The sequence below is a fragment of the Mobula hypostoma genome, chromosome 21, assembly GCF_963921235.1.
Source record: "Mobula hypostoma chromosome 21, sMobHyp1.1, whole genome shotgun sequence".
Classification (NCBI taxonomy): Eukaryota; Metazoa; Chordata; class Chondrichthyes; order Myliobatiformes; family Myliobatidae; genus Mobula; species Mobula hypostoma.
In genome coordinates, this window is record NC_086117.1 from 28,867,060 (window position 1) to 28,887,043 (window position 19,984).

Consider the following 19,984-nt stretch of genomic DNA (forward strand, 5'->3'; position numbering starts at 1 on the left):
AGCTTCTGGGGGAAACCCACGCAGTCTCAGGGACATGCAGACTCCACACGACTGCACCTGGAAGCATCCATTTCACTAACTATGACACTGTGCTCAGTGCACAGCAACACTTACCTTAATCAATATCCCTTCTGATGTTTCGTGGCTCTGGTGAAAAACTTTCAACCTGAAATGTTAAATTTGTCTCCCTCTCCACAGGTGCTGGTTGACCTGCTGATTATTTCCATCATTTTCTATTTGTATTCCCTGCCTGTGTTGTGCCCCAGAATTAGTGCTATCTGAAAATGGTTGATAGATGGTTTTCTTACCCTTTGCCTTTGTTATTGGTAAACATGGTGAAAAGGTGAGGTTCTAGTGATCAATGCTATTTAGCCCTTCTGACTCCCAGCTGTCAGCAAATTTATAAGTCCCACATTCTCAGTATGGTCAACAATCTCCATGGAACCTTCTTGAATGTGCCTGGCATTCAGACCAACTACAGTCACGTTCTTATGACACTGCTGCCAAATTTTTGACCTCCCTGAAGAAAAGTTACCACATTAATCACCTGTGATGTACTTTTACAAAATGCTGGAGGAACTCAGCAGGTCAGGCAGCAGCTATGGAAAGGAATAAAAAGTTGACGTTTCGGGCCGTGATCCTTCATCAAGCTGAAGCATCAACTGTTTACTCCTTTCTCTTGATGTTTCCGGACCTGCTGGGTTCCTCCAGCATTTTGTATGTTTGTTACTCATATTTTCAGTTCTTGTGTTTATGACCTACCTCTTCCACGTTTGGCTTGTGGCGAGCTTAGCAGGTTAGAGAGCCAACAAGCTTATAAATATTGATTATCAGTTTAGCATATACGTAAGTACCTGTAAAGAAATTTTTCATTGTAGTTCACGGCTGTTTAGTGCTATTTAAAAGAGTTGTGTATCTTAACAAAAAGTCAGTAGCATGATACTCTTTTCTGAGTATTGAGTGAATGAACTGTCCTGTGGTATGACACTTTGAAAGTTCAGTCCCAACATGCAGCACACCCCATGCACCACACGCTGTCTCATTCCGTGTGAGGATGAAATGTGTCAGGTTTTGCATGCCTTTTGCTTGTTAACCCTACAGCCAAGGTTGCAAGGGTTGATCTGAGAGAAGTGGATAAAATTAGAAGAGGCATAAGAAGGATGTGTTGTTGGAATCCTTTTCCTATGATAGGAATTTCAGAAACAGGAAGACATAATAGACTTCTAAAGAGGATGTGAAGGGAAGGTTACACAGAGAGTGCTTGACATCTGGAACATGATTCCAGTGGAGGTGGTGGAGTCTTGATGCTGGTAGTTTAGACGTTTAGACAGGCACTTAAATGGGCAAAGCAGAGAAGCATACAGACATAATGTTAGGCAAATGGGATCAGTAAAGATGCACTTGCTGGGTTGAAAGGCCCCTTTCTGTTCGGACAGCTCCATGCCTCTATCTTTAGATTGTTTGGGTTCTTGCTCGATGCTTTAATTCCACAGCGCTGTGACTGAGGGCGAAAGGACAGGTTGTAACTCCGCGGCACTTATCACATATCCATAGTCAGGGTGTGAAAGGTTACAGGGAGAAGACAGGAGAATAGGGTTGGGAGGAATGGATCAGCCGTGATGAAATGGTGGAGCAGGCTTGATGGGCCAAATTCTGCTCTTAAGGTCTTAAAACCATTTGGAACCTTACAGTATGTGTTACAGTCAATTAATTACTGTTTGGAAATGTTAAAGTCATTGTAATATAGCAAGCCCAACATCGATCACTATGATAATAGCCAAAATTACTTTAGAAATACAGGTTGGTCAGTGTGCCAGGGCGGCTGCTCTGTTTTTCAAAGTAGTTCAGTGGGACCCGAGAGAGCATTTGGAGCTTCGGTTCCCACCTGAAAAGGGGCACCTCTTAATATTTATACTGCAGCGCCTGTCTGAATTTAGAGCTCAAATCTACTGAGTGTGACTTTACTATAGAACTTCCTTTTATTGTTCACACCAGTCAGACTTCAGTCAACACTGTCTGACTGTTTTGTGTGTGTGTGCGCGCGTGTGCATGTGTGTTTGTGTGTATAATGCACAATTCTGTGCACCCCTACAGGGACTTCATCTATGTGTCTAGCATTTGTTATGATCTATACAGGTTCATTCAGGATACAAGTGCAAAGGGAAATGAAATAATCGGTACTCTGAGTCTGATGCAGCCCAAAAAATAACCATAATAAGATGAAGCACACAATAATTTAAAAAATTAATATCATATGCATGTCATTTGGTCTATTAGGTAGGATAGTTTTCTCAGGTTAGGGTACTGTGCACATGGATAATGTATTGTGGAGTGGTTGTGAATATGTGTGTGCTCAATATACTGAATATTAGCCAGCTGTTCGTGTGGTCGGTATCAGCACTGGACTTGAGGGAAATAGCCCCAAGTTTGAATCCAGCAGACCCCTGCGTGCCTTGCATCCCTGCTGGGTTGACCATCGAGCTAGCAACTCAGCCTCGTAATAAGAAAAACTCAAATGCCATGGAAACGGCAAAAATGCTGCCCGATGCAACAATAAACTGAATATATGCAGTTTAGAAATTTGCACTTTCCGGTATATAGCAGGGCATTTAGAAAGTCATCTTCAAGTGAGATTTTATTTGTCAAATGTAATATTTTTTGATAATGTAATCACTCGATTAGATAATGCGGCACAAATAGATACAGTTATCAGTGCTTTCAAAAGCATTTCGGAAAGCACCACAAAATTGGTTGCGGCACAAATGAAAGGTCACAGCATTGAGGTAATACATGGGCATGGATAATGGTTTAAGGGAAAGAAATAAATGAGCCATTTTCAGGTTGGCAGGCTGTTACTAATGCACTGCTGCGTGGATCAGTGCTTGAGCAGCTGTGACTAAATGTAAAATGCTCATGTTTGTTGATAACACAAAGCCAGATGGCTGTGAGGAAGCAGTAGAAGGTGTGCAAAGAGGAACAAGTAGATTAAGTGACTGGGTAAAAATATGATGCAAGAATATGGAAAAATGGTAAGGCTACTTGTTTCTGTATTCTTTACACGTTGTTGCTCATTGTCCTTGTATGAATGTGCAGACACGGCAAACAGCTTGAAAGGCAAATGGTTTTACTACAAGAGGATTAGAGGGTGGGACTAGGAAATATTCCTGCTCTATGGTGGGACCACACCTTGAGTACCAAATGTAACTCGTACCTAAACAAAATATACAGTTGTCCAGAAGCACAGCATTAAAGATCGACAAGAAAGGACGTGAGTTGGATAAGTTTATACTCTCTACTGCCCGTTATGCCGCTGGTCTTTAGGGCAGCAATGAAGGTCCTCCATCTCTGGCTTCTTTCATCTTGTTAGTAGCTCATTTTTCACTACTGACAGCCACGCAAGTCCCGGGTGGAGACTCAGGAATACCGTCACACTCAGATGTAGAAGGATTTGCTCTTTTTATAACAATTGTGTTTTACCAGTCAGGGTTGTTGGCCCTGAGCTGAACCCCCGAACCTGGAGGACTGGTGGGCCACTCTTAGTCTGGCCTCTACCCTTTGACCTGTTTGGCATGGATGACCCTAGCAAGAGCCAAAGCATAAAGCCCTGACTCCAGCCGACATAGCTCTCTGGGTCATTGAGGCACACAAGACCCCAAACTGCAAGAAGGTTGCTCTTGGAGGAAGCTAATATTCACTGGACTTTTAAAGGTTGAGAGGATATGTCCTGACAAGTCTTTAATAAATTCTAGAATCCAAGGCAGATTCTTAGGAACATGATTAGGACATCAGAACTAAGATGAAACTTTTCAGTGGTCTGTCAGTCTTTCGGAGCGCCCTGGTCATCCCGCTCCACTGGATGGCTGGTCACTGATTAAGAGCAAGAGGGCTGGGGACCTCACAGGAAAGTTGAGCTTTCAAGGAATGTTCTGTGAATTGGTATCTGAGGGAATTGCTCCATGTACAGGAGTTCTGCATAAATGTTGTGCTGTGTACGTGGTACATATTGTTCAGGTATATAATGTGCCATCTGAAAGGGGGATAATATACTCTGTCAAAAGTACACACAGGGACCTTGTGTAATGTAGTGGTGTGTGCACAGGGACACTGTACTGAATGTAGAATGGGCCATTGTAACAAACCAGCATTATTTCCAAGGAAATTTAATTATGTACAGGATATGTGTATAGAAATAAAATTTTACGTCTGTAATGTTGGTTTTATTTACAAGGATATTAAGCCTTGGTAGTTCTGACTGTTGGAACTGTGCTTTCACATTTTGCCTGTAGGTGTCATTTGGAGGTAATATTTTCTGGACATGCACCTCCTCAGCTGGTGGGAGAATTCACTCTGTGGATCATTGTTGGTAAGGTGGGCTTAGATTTAGCACTCAGTGAGTCTGCTTTGCATTTTACAGGCCCTTCCCCACGGAGGAGACGGCAGTGGATGACGATGATGTCTATCGCAGCCTGGAGGAGCTGGCCGAGTGAGTTGCAGCAGTTATTTATATCATAACCAAAGCAGTCCCATGAGAGGATTGATGTCACGCTGGGCTGATGTAGGAATCTGTGGGATGCTCGGAGGGACATTAGACTGGTGGCATATTGAAGAGTATGGGGTATGGGGAGAGAGATGGAGATTACGATTAGACTGAATGAGATCTTAAAGGATTCAAGAAACAAACAGGAGAGTAGGATCAAACTGGATAGTAAGTCGTGCTGAAATGTTAATCATTTTTAACTACTGAAGTATGGTAGTTAAAATGTTTAACTTAGCAAAGTTTAAAGATTGGTCCACCACGTTGGCGGCATTGTTCTAAAGTTTCCAGATATGGCCCTAGGTATGGGATAGCAATGAAGATTCTCAAGTGAGAAAGTGAGGGTTGGAATGGGGGCTTGGGTGGACTTGGTGGGTGAGTCAGGGAACTGAAAGGCTGTGAGTGGGAAAGGTTGGGATGGAGTTGGAAGTTCAGGATAGGGAAGAATAAGGGTGTACCATGTAGGTGAAAGTGCAGATTGGGTTGGGATGTATAATTATCTACATGGAGGAGGGAAGGCAGACAGAACATGGTGGATGAGGCAGAATGTGGGTGGTGGTGGAAGGACGTCCCAGTAGCTCGGCTCTTGTGGCAAAGTTCTGTCAAACCTCGCATGATATGAAATCAATGTGGTGTTATGTGGGAATCAGGTACAGAGAATGTTTGTTAGCAAACACTTGGCATAAAAAAATAACTGCACAGAGAAAGGCAGCAGGCAGCACTTGTGTCTGTTGCTATTAAATCATTCATTCATGTGGTAAAAGAGTGAGGCAAATGATCCACATGTTCTCAGGATCTGAAATCAAACCTGTTATATTTTGTAACTCCAAAAACATTAAGCAAATTGAAAAAAAGCACAACCAGGAATAATGTGTGTACAGTAGACTAGTTTCTTTAGTGAGGTGCGCATTTATGACTTGGTGACATAATGACATATGCCATTCACATACTTTTACATAAAACCGGCAATGATATATTTAAACAAATAAGGAATGGTTAATCAAACAATATATTTACAATATTACTCAGATAGTAAATACATTAAATATTAAATATATGTGATATATTAAATACACAACACTCCTCCCTGCTCAGCTATAAACTCTAACTCAATATAGAAAGCGTCTCAACTTTATACACAGTCTACTATATAATACCGCTACTTTACACACATCTAGAGCACAGCACATTTTGAATTGTCCCATTCAGGCCTAGATATTTAATTACTGTGGAGGATTTCTTACACTTGCGGGACAATGTCTTTCCTGACCAAGGAGATCACTCTGCTTGGCAGATGAGACTTGTGGTTGTGAAGCAATCTCAGGTTCTGGGGTCTTACCTGTGTTGGTTGACTCTGGGGCAGCAGGAAGTGGTTCTCATGGCTCAGGGCACCTTTCTTCTGGGCGTGTTGGCATCGTGAACAATGCATGGCAAGCTGCTCCCCCTGCTGATCTACCCCAGGCCGCTAGACAAAACTTCAAGCCAACACTTTCATTTTGACCATGCCTAGATGACTGCAATTTACCATGGCTTTTCCAACACTTTAGTTATCAGCTTGGCTGGTACAACAACTCTCAGTCCCACATAATGTAACCTCCGTCAAGGGCAGGTTCATCCTGGTGCTGGTAAAAATGGGGGAACTGGAATTTCTATTGCACATTCCAGTCGTGTAGAGCTGAGACGGTGTGGGGTCTTTTCTGGTTTCTCTTTGGATCATCTCTGCCCTAAAAGGGAGACCTTTGATTTGGGGTAGGGAGAATATGTCAAGAGGAGTGTCCTCTTGTGTAAATTTTTCAGGTATTTCCTTATCCAAGAGTAAATGGGAATTTCCATGATTCGTTGTCCTCTTTGGTTCGATCTTGTACTTGTGTCCTCTGAGAAACAGGGCCCATTTCTGCATTTGTGCTGCTGCTGTTAGTGAAACTCCCTTCTGTGGATTGAAAATGGACACCAGTGGTTGATGACAGTAATGAGGGTAAACGCCCTCCCATACAAGTACTGGTTGAAATGTTTGACACTCAAGATCAGACTCACAGCATCTCCGTCAATCTGTGTGCAATTTTTCTCTGCAACGGTAAAGCATCGTGATGCAAAGGCTATGGGGTATTTACTTCCATCACTCATTACATGTGACACGACTGCACCTATGCCATAAATCAAGCTTCAATGGATGATGTAGATTGTAATGTGTGAGTACAGTGTTTGACGTTGCCATTTCCTTTTCCTTTTGGAAAGCCACCTCACACTTCTTTGTCCATTGCCATTTCTTCCTGATCTGTAGTAATGAGTTCAAGGGGTGGAGCACTGTAGCCAGGTTTAGCAAGAACCTTGTATAGTAATTAATAAATCCTAAAAACAACTGCATCTGTGACACATCCCTTGGCCCTGGTACATCCACCACTGCTTGAATTTTCTCAGCACACTTGTGTAATCCTTGTTTGTCAATAGTGTGACCACAGTAAGTGATGCTTGGTTTAAATAATTCACAATTGTTGCATTGTATTCTGAGCCCATAATCTTCTGAACTTTTTAAACACAATCTTGAGATTTTGAAGATGGTTCTTATCATCCTTACCAGTAGCAATGATGTCATTCAAGTAACACTGAGTGCCTGGGTAGCCTTGCAACACCCAGTCCTTGTCTTTCTTCCAGCATGCAGGTGTAGATGCAACCCCTAAAATAAGCCTATTATAGCAATAAAGCCCCTTGTGAGTGTTTATAGTGAGAAACACTTCAGGCTCTTCTTCCATCTCCATCTGTAGGTAAGCCTCAGCTAAGTCCACTTTACTGAAATGCGTTCCTGCAGAAAGGTTTGTTAAATCACCACAGATCCTGACAGACCCATTCTTCTTGTCTATTGGAACCACTGGCATTGCCCACGGGCTCCAATCAAATCTGGAAAGAATTCCTTCAGCCTCCATGCTATCTAGCTCACTGGCTACTTCATCACAGATGGTATAAAGAGCTGGACAGGCTTTGTAAAACTTGGGGTGTGCGTTTTCATTTAATACTATTTTACCCTTGATATGTTTGCGTGTTCCAATGACATTCTTGAACACCTCTGTGGCATCATTTAGTACCTTTCCTACTTCACTTTCAGTTGACCCGGTTGCAGGGAGTGTGGCATCAAATGATGTGTGCATCTGTAATCAATTTGTAGTTGTCTCAGCCAATCATGTCCACACAATTCTGACCCTCCTATTTTTGCCACATGCCAGCCCAATGTGGCTTGTTGGTTGTTGTACTGCACTCTTACAAATGTCATTCCCACAGGAGGTATCTTTTCTCCAGTATAAGTTCTTACTTGGATATAGACAATAGACAATAGGTGCAGGAGTAGGCCATTCGGCCCTTCGAGCCAGCACTGCCATTCACTGTGATCATGGCTGATCATCCACAATCAGTATCCAGTTCCTGCCTTATCCCCATAACCTTTGATTCCGCTATCTTTAAGACCTCTATCCATCTCTTTCTTGAAAGTATCCAGCAACTTGGCCTCCACAGCCTTTTGGGGCAGAGCATTCCATATATCCATCACTCTCTGGATGAAAAAGTTTTTCCTCAACTCCGTTTTAAATGGCCTACCCCTTATTCTTATGCTGTGGCCTCTGGTTCTGGACTCACCCATCAGCGGGAACATGCTTCCTGCCTCCAGCGTGTCCAATCCCTTAATAATCTTATATGTTTCAATAAGATCTCCTCTCAGCCTTCTAAATTCCAGAGTATACAAGCCCAGTTGGTCCAATCCTTCGACATATGACAGTCCTGCCATCCCGGGAATTAACCTTGTGAACTTACGCTGCACTCCCTCAATAGCAAGAGTGTCCTTCCTCAAATTTGGAGACCAAAACTGCACACAGTACTCCAGGTGTGATCTCACCAGGGCCCTGTACAGCTGCAGAAGGACCTCTTTGCTCTTATACTCAATTCCCTTTGTTATGAAGGCCAGCATGCCATTAGCTTTCTTCACTGCCTGCTGTACTTGCATGCTTGCTTTCAGTGACTGATGTACAAGAACACCTAGATCTCGTTGTACTTCCCCTTTTCCTAACTTGACTCCATTTAGATAATAATCTGCCTTCCTGTTCTTACCACCAAAGTGGATAACCTCACATTTATCCACATTAAACTGCATCTGCCATGCATCTGCCCACTCACCCAGCCTGTCCAAGTCACCCTGCATTCTCATAACATCCTCCTCACATTTCACACTGCCACCCAGCTTTGTGTCATCGGCAAATTTGCTAATGTTACTTTTAATTCCCTCATCTAAATCATTAATATATATTGTAAACAGCTGCGGTCCCAGCACTGAACCCTGCGGTACCCCACTGGTCACCGCCTGCCATTCCGAAAGGGACCTGTTAATCGCTACTCTTTGTTTTCTGTCAGCCAGCCAATTTTCAGTCCATGTCAGTACTCTGCCCCCAATACCATGTGCCCTAATTTTGCCCACTAATCTCCTATGTGGGACTTTATCAAGGCTTTCTGAAAGCCCAGGTACATTACATCCACTGGCTGTCCCTTGTCCATTTTCATAGTTACATCCTCAAAAAATTCCAGAAGATTAGTCAAGCACAACTTCCCCTTCGTAAATCCATGCTGACTGGGACCGATCTTGTTACTGCTATCCAGATGTGTCGTAATTTCATCTTTTATAATTGACTCCAGCATCTTTCCCACCACTGCAGGCTTCAGTTCAGTATCTTTGAAATGTGTTCAAACTCATTTTGTGGAATGACTGAAACATAAGAAATAGGAGCAGGAGTAGGCCATCTGACCCATCGAGCCTGCTCCACTACTCAATAAGGTCATGGCTGATCTGGCCGAGGATTCATCTCCACCTACCTGCCTTTTCCCCATAACCCTTAGTTCCCCTACAATGCAAAAATCTATCCAACCTTGTCTTAAATATATTTACTGAGGTAGCCTCCATGGCTTCATTGGGCAGAGAATTTCACAGATTCACCACTCTCTGGGAAAAGCAGTTCCTCCTCATTTCTGTCCTAATTGGACTCCCCTGAATCTTGAGGCCATGTCCCCTAGTTCTAGTCTCACCACCAGTGGAAACAACTTTCCTGCCTCATCTATTCCTTTCATGCTGAAAGCTGAGCCAGTGTCCAATTCCATTTTAGACTCATTTGCTGTTCACTTCTGGTGTAAGCCATATTGCTTGGTCTCATAAATTTTTACATTGTAAGTCTTAAGGCAACGCAGTCCTGTGTCACTCTCATCACAATTTGATATTTTTTGTTTTTAGAGACAAAGTGCAGATTAGGCCTTTCCAACCCATTCAAACTGCATCACCAAGTAACCCCTGACAATTTCCAGTTTAATCTTACCTAATCGTGGGACAATTTACAATAACCAATTAACTTACTAACCGGTATGTCTTTGGACTGTGGGAGGAAGCTGGAGCACCCAGAGAAAGCCCATGCATTCCACAAGGTGGATGTTTAGACTCTTTACAGAGGCTGTCGGTTTTAAACTCCAATCTCTGATGCATTGAGCTGCAATAGCATTGCACTAACTGCTGGGCTACTGTGGTGCCCTAGCGTGCAGATTAATGCTCCTTTTGAAACAGCAACGTGACTTTTTATCCTTTTCTCTTCCCAGTTCAGTCCATTTATTTTTGTTTGCTGACACGCACTTTATATGTGTCCTACTTTGTTGCATTTTCTGCAAGTTTTGCCTTTAAACCAGCATTGGTCTGGATTATGTGAGCCCCTGTCACAATGGTAACACAATTTGTTTGGCCAGGCAAGTTTATGTTCAGGTAGTGCAATTATAGCTCTGTTTGCTGTTTCCATTGATACAGCAATTTCAACTGCTCTCTTAAACGTGAGTTATGCTTTAGTTAGGAACCATTTTAGAATGCTTTCTTGTAAGATTGAACAAACTAAATGATCTGTCAGTCATAAGCCTATCACAGAACTAACAATGCTCAGACAACTTGTTCAATTCAGCCACATGTGCTGAAATGGACTTCCCTTCCTTTAGATTCTGCTTGTGAAACCTAAATACTATGCAATCACAATGGTTTCAGTTCTATATGCTGCTTCATTACTTTAAGGTATCAGCAAGCTCATTCTGACTGGTCCGGTTGGAGCAGTTAAACTTCTCAGCAATCTATATGCTTTCCCACCTATTACTTTCAGTAAAATTGACACTCATTTCCCATTGGCTTAAAAATACTGCTCAATTCGCTCATTATACATCAGCCAGTTATCCAGTGTGCAATTGAACATATCTATCTTTCCAATGTACCCAGCCATTTCTGCTCTTTTTAAAAAAATTTATGATTATTTTCAACCAGTACTCATTGATCATGAACCCATGAATTCTTCTGGTTTCTACCCTTTTTTAAAAATTCAAATGTCTTTCTCCTCTTGTGAAGAAAAAAAAACATGCAGCGATTTTATCTTCAAACTCAAAAGTCTGGTTGTGCTGTTTTTTAAACTCAGATGTCTTGCTGCAGGTAGATAGTTGTCTTGGTTTCGTTTAAGACTCCTTCATCTCCACTGTTATGTTAAGTAACACCAAAACATGAAACCAATTGAAAGAATACAAGGAGCCCGAAATAATGCATGTACTTTGGTTTTGTTTTTACTTTAGCAAGGTGCACACTTATGACGTGATGGCGTAATGATGTGTTTCGTTCCTGTACATTTACATATGACCCATAATGAATTATTTAAACAAACAAAGAATGCTTAATAAAAATATAGTTACAATATCCCTCAAAATATTACTGATATATTAAATACACATCAGAAGCTTCAGTTATCAGGAGGCACAGGGTATGACAAATAGGTCCTCTTTAAGCATTTTCCTGTGCACAATTCATAATTGCAATGGATTAAGAGGCTTTGGCACATTAGCAGTTGATGCCCATAGCCTACTCTGGTTCTGGGGACTGGATGCAAAATAGTTCCTTTGTGAGTTTGCTTCGGGACATGGACGACCTCAGATATTTGCACAGATCAGTGGATGGAACATTACTACACACTGCACCAAACACAATTAACCCTTGATTTGCCATCATGTCTCTAGCAGACTCAGTATCAGCCTCACGCTGAGCTGAACAAAAGACTTGCTTAATATCAAACTCACTTTGAAGATTTCGAGGTTCACTAGCTGCTAGCAGTGGATAGAGTTAACAGGGTTTGTGCTCAGGAAGCTACAAGGTGTATTATGCCAACAGCTTGCGCATGTCTAATACTTTTAAGCTATTGCCCGAGGTGCTCATATGTTAACTACAGATGGATAACCTTCATCAGGATTGCATTCATGGGATTTAAAAGCCTCAGGCTCCTTGTTCACAATGTCATGCTGGGGAATTCTTGATAAACCAAATGGAGTCAGGCTTTGAAGCCCACAAAGTATTTCCAAGGAATGTTGATCTGTGGCTTGATCAGAATGTGCACCACAGATTCTCAAAACCTCAAGCCCTTAATTGTGTCTGCCTTTACAGATTGATTGTTGGGAATAATTCATGGGATTCCTCACTCAATGATGTCACTATCCAGTGCAGAACCCGGAGTGTATTCTATATTTTCTTTGTTTATTTAATGTTAAGTGAACGCAGCACAAATTGAATGAAATCCCATATTCCCACTTTAAACAGTCCCTGGGCTCTACCCCCAATTCCAGATCCATACCTCAACTCTAAAACGCTTTCCGGGGCACAGTGCTTCTAATATGTTTCATTCCTCCAGCGAGCACGACCTGGGAGAGGATATTTACGACTGTGTTCCGTGTGACGATGACGGTGACGATATATACGAGGACATCATCAAGGTGGAAGTCCGGCAGCCAATGGTAAACACTCTTGATCTCTGCACAGCCAATAGTGTGGGAGGGAGGGAGGAGGAAGGGAATCAACTTGAGACTGAAGGCCCTTGAGTGTTACAGCAGACATGCTTCATTTCAGTCCTTAGTTCAGTGGGACTGTCTGGTTTTTCTCTCTTCCTTCCTCTCTGTAACTCCCATGCCTTCCCTCCTATCCTGTCTCATTCCTCACCTCTTCACCCTTGCTTCCTCTCCCTCCCCAGGCCTACCTTCCCTCACTCTTCTGGCCTGGCCTCCCTTTTTCCTGCATTAACCTCCTCTCCCCTTGTATCCCTCCTGCTCATTCACCACATCACCCCAACTGGGCTATGCCTCAGAACTAAAGGGCTGCCATCAGAATTTTGAGTTATATTGTGCAAAGGACCATCAAGTGGCCCTCCCAATCCGCTTCAGCATTTAGTAGGATCATGGTCGATTCAATGTTCCTCAAATCTGCTTTCTGTTCTTGCCCTCTAGTATTGATAAAATTCTACAGAAATCTGGTGACTCTGCACCGAGCATACAGTTTTGGTACAATTATTTAAGGAAATATATATAAGCATTGGAAAAATTGAAGTAGGGATGACCTCATCTAATTTCTGAAATGAGAGGGTTGTTTTATCACTAATGGCTATGTTAAACCTGGATTCTTTCTTCAGAAATATGAGGTGGATATTCTTGAAACATAAAATCCCATAGGGGTTTGACAAAGTCCTTGTGTACTAGTTAGTGGAAGGGTCTCAAATACTGACACAGATAAGGTGCAGTCTTTTAAAACTGAGATGCATTGTAATTTCCTCTTGCTGAGAGTGGTGAGTCTCTGAAATACTTCTCCCAGAACATTTGTGGAGTTTTGACGCCACCCCTCATTCCTGGCCTGTGCTGTATACTCGATAACTACCATAGCACTGAAACATGTCTTTCACCCTGTCTGGTCGTGCGGACCTGGTCTGTCAGGTTCCACACTTTGTACCACTCTGAGTGAAGAAGTTTCCCTTCAGATTTCCCTTAAATATTTCACCTTTCACCCTAAACCTATGACATCCAGTTCTAGTCTCATCTGTCTTGAAGGGAGAAAGCCTGCATGCATTCATATGGTTATAGGTAATTATTTTTGAAGACCGGAGAATTGGGGGTTAGGGTGAACTGACCCAACATGGGAATTGAGGCCTGGGACAAATCTACCATGTTCATATTGAATGGCAGGGCAGGTTTGAGGGGCCAGGCAGCCTATTCCAACTCCCATTTTCTTATCCTTTTACGTTCTTGCACAGTTGCAGTAAGACTTACTTAATTTAATACTGTTCTTTTGTTTTTCCCTCCAAAATTCAGCTTTCTCTTGATATATTTCGGTTGCCAACATTTTGTCCATTAACATCATAACAAACATTTCTCTGTAAGCTACTTGTGCCCCCTGTCTCAAATTGCCTTCCCATTTATTCTTGTGTAAACTCCATATATGGTTTACACACTTTTGCTTCCGCTGTGACACCCAACTGGTTATCATTGCTTCTTAATGCTATTCACTGCATCCTGCCTCTTAGCCAATCCTCTATCCATGCCTGCAACACCATGGACTCTTCGTTGCAACTTACCTTTTGTGAGGCAAAGCTCCACCAATTTTTGGGTTGTCCACAAATTCACGGATCGGCCTGCCTACATATTTTGTCTTTTGACTGTGACCCAGCATGCTTGAAGACTTTGAATGTGATTTTCACTGTTATTTACATACAAAGAACGGAGGTCACAGACCTCCAGTCAGAATAACTCGTCTCCACCCTCTATCGCCAAGCCGAGTTTGAATCCTGTCTGCCAGGTTTTTGTGAATCCCATGGATCAGCCTTCCATGAAGGACCTTGTTGAATGCTTTACGTATCATCCTTTAGGACATTTTGTTTGCCTAATGCCACTTTGGTAGACACAGTGAATGTGTTCAATCTCTCCCTAGCATTGCTCAGTACAGGGCACTGTCATTGTGAATGTGTGATCTTCATTCATCCCTTTACTGGATGTGAGGCTGATGATCATTTATTACCTGTGATTAAAGTGCACCTTCCATAAAGAAGGAGCGTATGGATTAACATGCAGGGTTTGCAAGGCTGTGCAGTGATCTGTGTCGCTGATGTTATTTATTAGAGCTCTTTATGTTTTTGATGCTGCAGATTAGGTACATGCAGGTAAGATGACGTGCTCTCAATCCTTCTGCCTGTCAGTCCTCTCCTAAACCTGTGTTCCTCATGTGTTGCCGTACACTTTGTCCGTCAGCGCTCCATGTTAAAGTGTGTGCTCTGTTTTGGAAAGGCGTTGCATGTGACCTTGGACAGCTCCGTGCCAGTGCTGGATCCAGCACGTGATCTGATCCGATCGGCAGTCTGGGGTTGTGATCTCTAGTGTACTGGAGCAGCCTCGAGATGCTGTCTGTCTGATAATCATTCCCATTTATTTTGTCTTTTGACTGTGACCCAGCATGCTTGAAGACTTAGAATGTGATGTGATTTTCACTGTGAGAACCTACTTACTGCTGATGAAATGATTCTACAAAGCAGCCGAGGGTGGTGGAGATGGCCAGTGCTATCTACATATTGGGTATCTCCACCACCCGCCTTTGGGCATTATCCCATCTACAGGTTCTGCGTTCACTTTCATTTCCACACTCTTATCACTTCACTTTTGCTCTGTCTTTCCCTTTCCTCTTTATGTTTTACTTGCCGCCCCCTCCCCTCCGGTTTTCACCCACCCGTGCTCCTCCTGACCCCAGCCACGAGCACCTTTACAACCCCTCAGCACCACTCCCCTAACTTTTGTAATAAGGCAGGTTTTTTTGTATGTGTTATTGGTCTAACAGAAGCTGGGAATGACAGAGGATGACAAGAGGAACTGCTGCCTCCTGGAGATCCAAGAAACTGAGGCCAAGTATTACAAAACGCTGGAGGACATTGAGAAGGCAAGCATACCGGAATATTTCATCACTTTCTTCCCCACACCCGTGCCTGCGTAGCAGCTAGCCCAACACTACACCAGTTTAGGGTGCTGGAGTTGGGAGTGCAATTCTGGTGCTGTCTTGTTTGTTTGTTTTCCTCCTGACCGCGTGGGATCCCTCCTGGTGCTCCGGCTTCTTCCCAGTGTCCAAAGACGTGCTGGTTAGAGGTTAATTGGTCATCGTAAGCTGTCCTGTGACTAGGCTTCAGTAGGTGGGTTGCTGTGTGCAGCGGCTTGTCGGGCCGGAGGATCACCGTATCTCTAAACAAACAAATTTAACATTTTTGAGATCCCAGAGCAGTGATTGAAATGGGTGCTGTCTTGAGGTGCACACCTTAGTTCCACTGTAGGAACTAGGTTTGTGTTCCGTTCTTGGTGATGTCCTTGAGACCTACTGCAGGTTATGTCAGATGAGTAGGTTAGTCATGACCCAGCTATTAACTGAGGTGTCTCTTAACACAATCTGACTCGTCCAATTGGAAAAGTTGCAGTTGTGCATTGTTAAGAACAGGTATTGATGCTCAGGGAGCTTTACTTTGATTATGTAGTGTTGTTCCTTCCCTGAGAAAGTGTGACAGTAGCACTAGTCTATCCAACTCTTTGCTGTACTTGCCCTGAAGTGTTTGGAGGGCAAGTATAGAGGCAAACCTTACATCTTTTCCAAGCTGTCCAGCAAGTTGTTAAGACATATCTAATTATACTCCATACATTTGCATTCATTTCAGAAATAAATGAAAATCCATGAGGTTAGAGGATACACTGTGATTATCTAAAGCTATTGATAATTAATTAAAGGGAGGAGCTTTTACATTACTTGGAAGATGAATAGTCTGACGACTAACCTCCTGACACCTTAAAAATTTTCCACCATCTTTAAGGCATACAGCAGAAGTATGATGGAATACTCTTCTCTTGCCCGGAATAGGTGCATTGCCAATAACATTCACAAATCAGAACAGCATTCAGAACAAAGCAATAATCTTGCTTGGAACATTTCCACCACCTTTTATTCCAATTTACGCCTTCCACCACCTGCCAAAAATAATTACTATCCAGAAAATGCATTGCAACCTCTTACTTATCTACAGCAACAGCACCTCCCAAGTCCCAGACACTGACCACCATGGTGGACAAGTTTAGCAAGTTCATGAGAATGCTATCACCTGTAGGTTTCCGTCTAATCACACTCTATCCTCACATGTAAGCATATCAATTCTCCTTCAGTGTGACAGAGTCTAAATCCCCAACCAACAGAGTTGTGTGAGTGCATTAACCGGAAAGCCTGCAGCAGTTGAGAAGGTCACCTCCATCTTCTCAAGGTCCATTAGGGATTGATAATTAATGCTGGTGTTCCTTGTGACACTACTTCCAATAAAATTAATAAAAAATAAAACCAATGACTCATGATTGAGAAAACGTCTAACACTTGAGCCAAATTCTGGCTCAGATAGGCCGTTATCACTGAGCCACAGCCGACAGTTATAGCCACAAAAGTTACTGCAGATGCTGGAAATCTAGAGCAATACACACAATGTGCTGAAGGAGCTCAGCAGGTCAGGCAGCATCTATGGATGGGAATAAACAGTCGAAGTTTCGAGTTGAGAACTTCATCAGGACTGGAAAGGAAGGGGAAAGAAGTCAGAATAAGAAGGTGGGGGAAGGGAGGAAGAATTACAGGTGACAGATGATAGGTGAAACTGGGAGAAGGGGAAGGGATGAAGTAAAGAGTTAGGAAGTTGGTGGAAGAGATAAAGGGTTGGAGAAGGTGGAATCTGATAGAGGACAGAAGGCCATGGAAGAAAGGTGGAACATCAGAGGGAGGTGATGGGCAGGTAAGAAGAGAAAGTGTGAGAGGGGAATAGGAATGGGGAGTGGTGAAGAGGAGGATGGAAGTTCAAGAAATTAATGTTCATGCCATCAGGTTGGAGGATACCAAGATAGAATATAAGTTGTTGATCTTCCAACCTGAGTGTGGCCTCATCATGGCAGTAGAGGAGGCCATAGACTGACATGTCGGAATGGGAATGGGAAGTAGATTTGAAATGGGTGGGCACTGGGAAATTCCACCTTTTGTGGTGGACAGAGCATAGGTGCTTGGCGAAGTGGTCTCCCAATCTATGTCGAGTCTCACCGATATACAGGAGGCCGCACCGGGAGCACCGGATACAGTAGATGACCCCAACAGACTCTCAGGTGAAGTGTCGCCTCACCTGGAAGGATTTTTGGGGCCCTGAATGGTAGTGAGGGAGGAGGTGTAGGGGCAGATGTGGCACTTGTTCTGCTTGCAAGGATAAGTGTCAAGAGGGAGATCGGAGGGGAGGGATAAATGGACAAGGGAGTCATGTAGGGAGCGATCCCCGTGGAAAGCGGAAAGTTGGAGGGAGGAAAAGATGTGCTTGGTGGTGGGACAGGTAAAGCCTCTGGCTACAACATTAGTGCCCAATTTGGTTCTTGATCTGGAGGCCACAGGTATGTGGACAGAGACTTGAGTATTGTAAGGACCTTTGTTGAGAAGCCTTAATGCTCATCACTGTTTACCTTTTCCATTATAGAATTACATGATCCCATTAAAGGCTGTCCTGAACCCCCAGGAAATGGAAGCTATCTTCATTAATCTGGAGGTATGTGTCTCCAGCCTGTGCCAGTTCTGTGAGAAGAAATGAGGGATCTCATTTACCATGTTTGAAAGAGCACTCTGTTGAGGGGAAGGGTATCCATGTCGCTTAGGGTTCTTTTGTTGGGACTTAGGGTATATATGCTGCTTTGGTGGATGGGACGATTGAGGGAGGTGGTTGTGATGGGGATTGGGATATGTGTGCTCTGCTAGGGTGTTTCCTGGTGAATGCTGGGATAAGTCAGGAGGGTGAATGCTGAGGATCAAAACATGAGCTTTGGGACAATGCAGGAAGTCGAAGAACTTCTCCAGTAGGAGTCCTACTCTCCACTGTCAAATCGCAAGTTATGTTTACTTAACAATTGAATCTTAAAATTTTAATGGGACACACATGTAAGGATTCAAAAACAAAATGAAGCGTTGGGCTGAATCCTGGTAGTTGTGAGTGGCACCATTTCTGTTCAGATATTGAAATGGAAAAAAGTCTCAGACCAGGGCATGCACATCGAAAGTCCAGGACTTGCAGTCCCCATGGAGTCCGATCTCAGAGCCCTGTGTTGCTATAGTTCCCCAATGTTATATTGGGGAATTACTTCTCAGATGTACGACAGCCTGGTTCTGTATCTGAGAGCTAATGAATGCAGAGAAGGGGATTAGGAAGCAAATGAGAAGGTAAGTTTAGTTTACTGGTTTTAATGGTTTATATGTACTTTTTTGTGTTTTTAGTTAACTTTATTTTCATATTTTTTCAGTTTTTATGGTTTTAAATGTTTGTGAATGTTATTGTGATTTTAAAATCTCTAAAGCCCATGAAGACTTTGAAAGAAGAGAGAACTCCACACCAGCTCATGCCTTTGCCAAATCCTGCCAGAGGCGTTCTGGACGTGGCACTACTGCACTTCATTAATTAAGGAGAGCATCAAGAGGTTCTTCATCCTCAAAGGTGCTCAGAAAGCAAATTTGAAAGATGGAATTGTGTCAACTCACATAAACTTGCATGATCTTCTGCCATAGGAGGCAGAGGACGTGAGGGAGGAAGTCTGAAAGGTGAAGACCAGCAAGCATCACTCTTTTCATCGAGATCCCCCAAGATCAGCTTCTATTCCAGAATTCACTCCTTGGAGCAGGATGGGGTGTGTTTGCACTTCTTCCAAAACGTTCATCAGGGAGCTCAGCGATGCAATTAGTCAATGTGAGAACTAGAACAGAATCAGAACGAAGTTTATTATCACTGGCATGTGTCATGAAATTTGTTAACTTAGCTGCAGCAGTTCAACGCAATACATGATATAGAAGAGGAAAAATATATATATAAGTAAGTAAATCAATTACAGTATACGTATATTGAGTAGATTAAAAATCATGCAAAAACAGAAATAATATAAAAAAAAGTGAGGTAGTTCACTGTCCATTTAGGAATCGGATGGCAGAGGGGTAGAAGGTGTTCCTGAATCACTGAGTGTGTGCCTTCAGGCTTCCGTACCTCCCACCTGATGGTAACAGTGAGAAAAGGGCATGCTCTGGGTGCTGGGGGTCCTTCATAATGGACGCTGCCTTTCTGAGACACCGCTCCTCGAAGATATCCTGGGTACTTTGTAGGCTAGTACCCAAGATGGAGCCGACTAGATTTACAACCCTCTGCAGCTTCTTTCAGTCCTGTGCAGTAGCCTCTCCATACCAGACAATGACACAACCTGTCAGAATGCTCTCCATGGTACATCTATAGAAGTTTTTGAGTGTTTTTGTTGACATACCAAATCTCTTCAAACTCCTAGTGAAGTATAGTCGCTGTCTTGCCTTCTTTATGGCTGCATCGATATGTTGGGACCTTGTTAGATCCTCAGAGATCTTGACACCCAGGAACTTGAAACGACTTACTCTGTCCACTGTGAGGATTGGAATGTGTTCCTTTGTCTTACCCTTCCTGAAGACCACAATCAGCTCTTTCGTCTTACTGACATTGAGCGCAAGTTTGTTGCTGTGACTAGTTGGCATATCTCGCTCCTGTACGCCCTCTCGTCTCCATC

At 43.1% G+C, this 19,984-nt stretch overlaps 1 protein-coding gene across 5 annotated transcripts in view; it reads left to right on the forward strand.

Annotated features, from left to right (window-relative positions):
- Positions 1-19,984, forward strand: part of vav2 (vav 2 guanine nucleotide exchange factor) — a 210,530-nt gene that overhangs the window by 129,240 nt on the left and 61,306 nt on the right. For 3 of the 5 annotated variants that reach the window (XM_063073775.1, XM_063073776.1, XM_063073778.1), the window contains exons 4-7: positions 4,415-4,483; positions 12,253-12,355; positions 15,210-15,308; positions 17,896-17,964. In XM_063073775.1, the coding sequence (XP_062929845.1) occupies positions 4,415-4,483; positions 12,253-12,355; positions 15,210-15,308; positions 17,896-17,964 (340 nt within the window). Of the gene's footprint in view, positions 1-4,414; positions 4,484-12,252; positions 12,356-14,526; positions 14,542-15,209; positions 15,309-17,895; positions 17,965-19,984 lie in introns of all 5 variants that reach the window. The other 2 variants (XM_063073773.1, XM_063073777.1) reach the window with 1 other exon arrangement.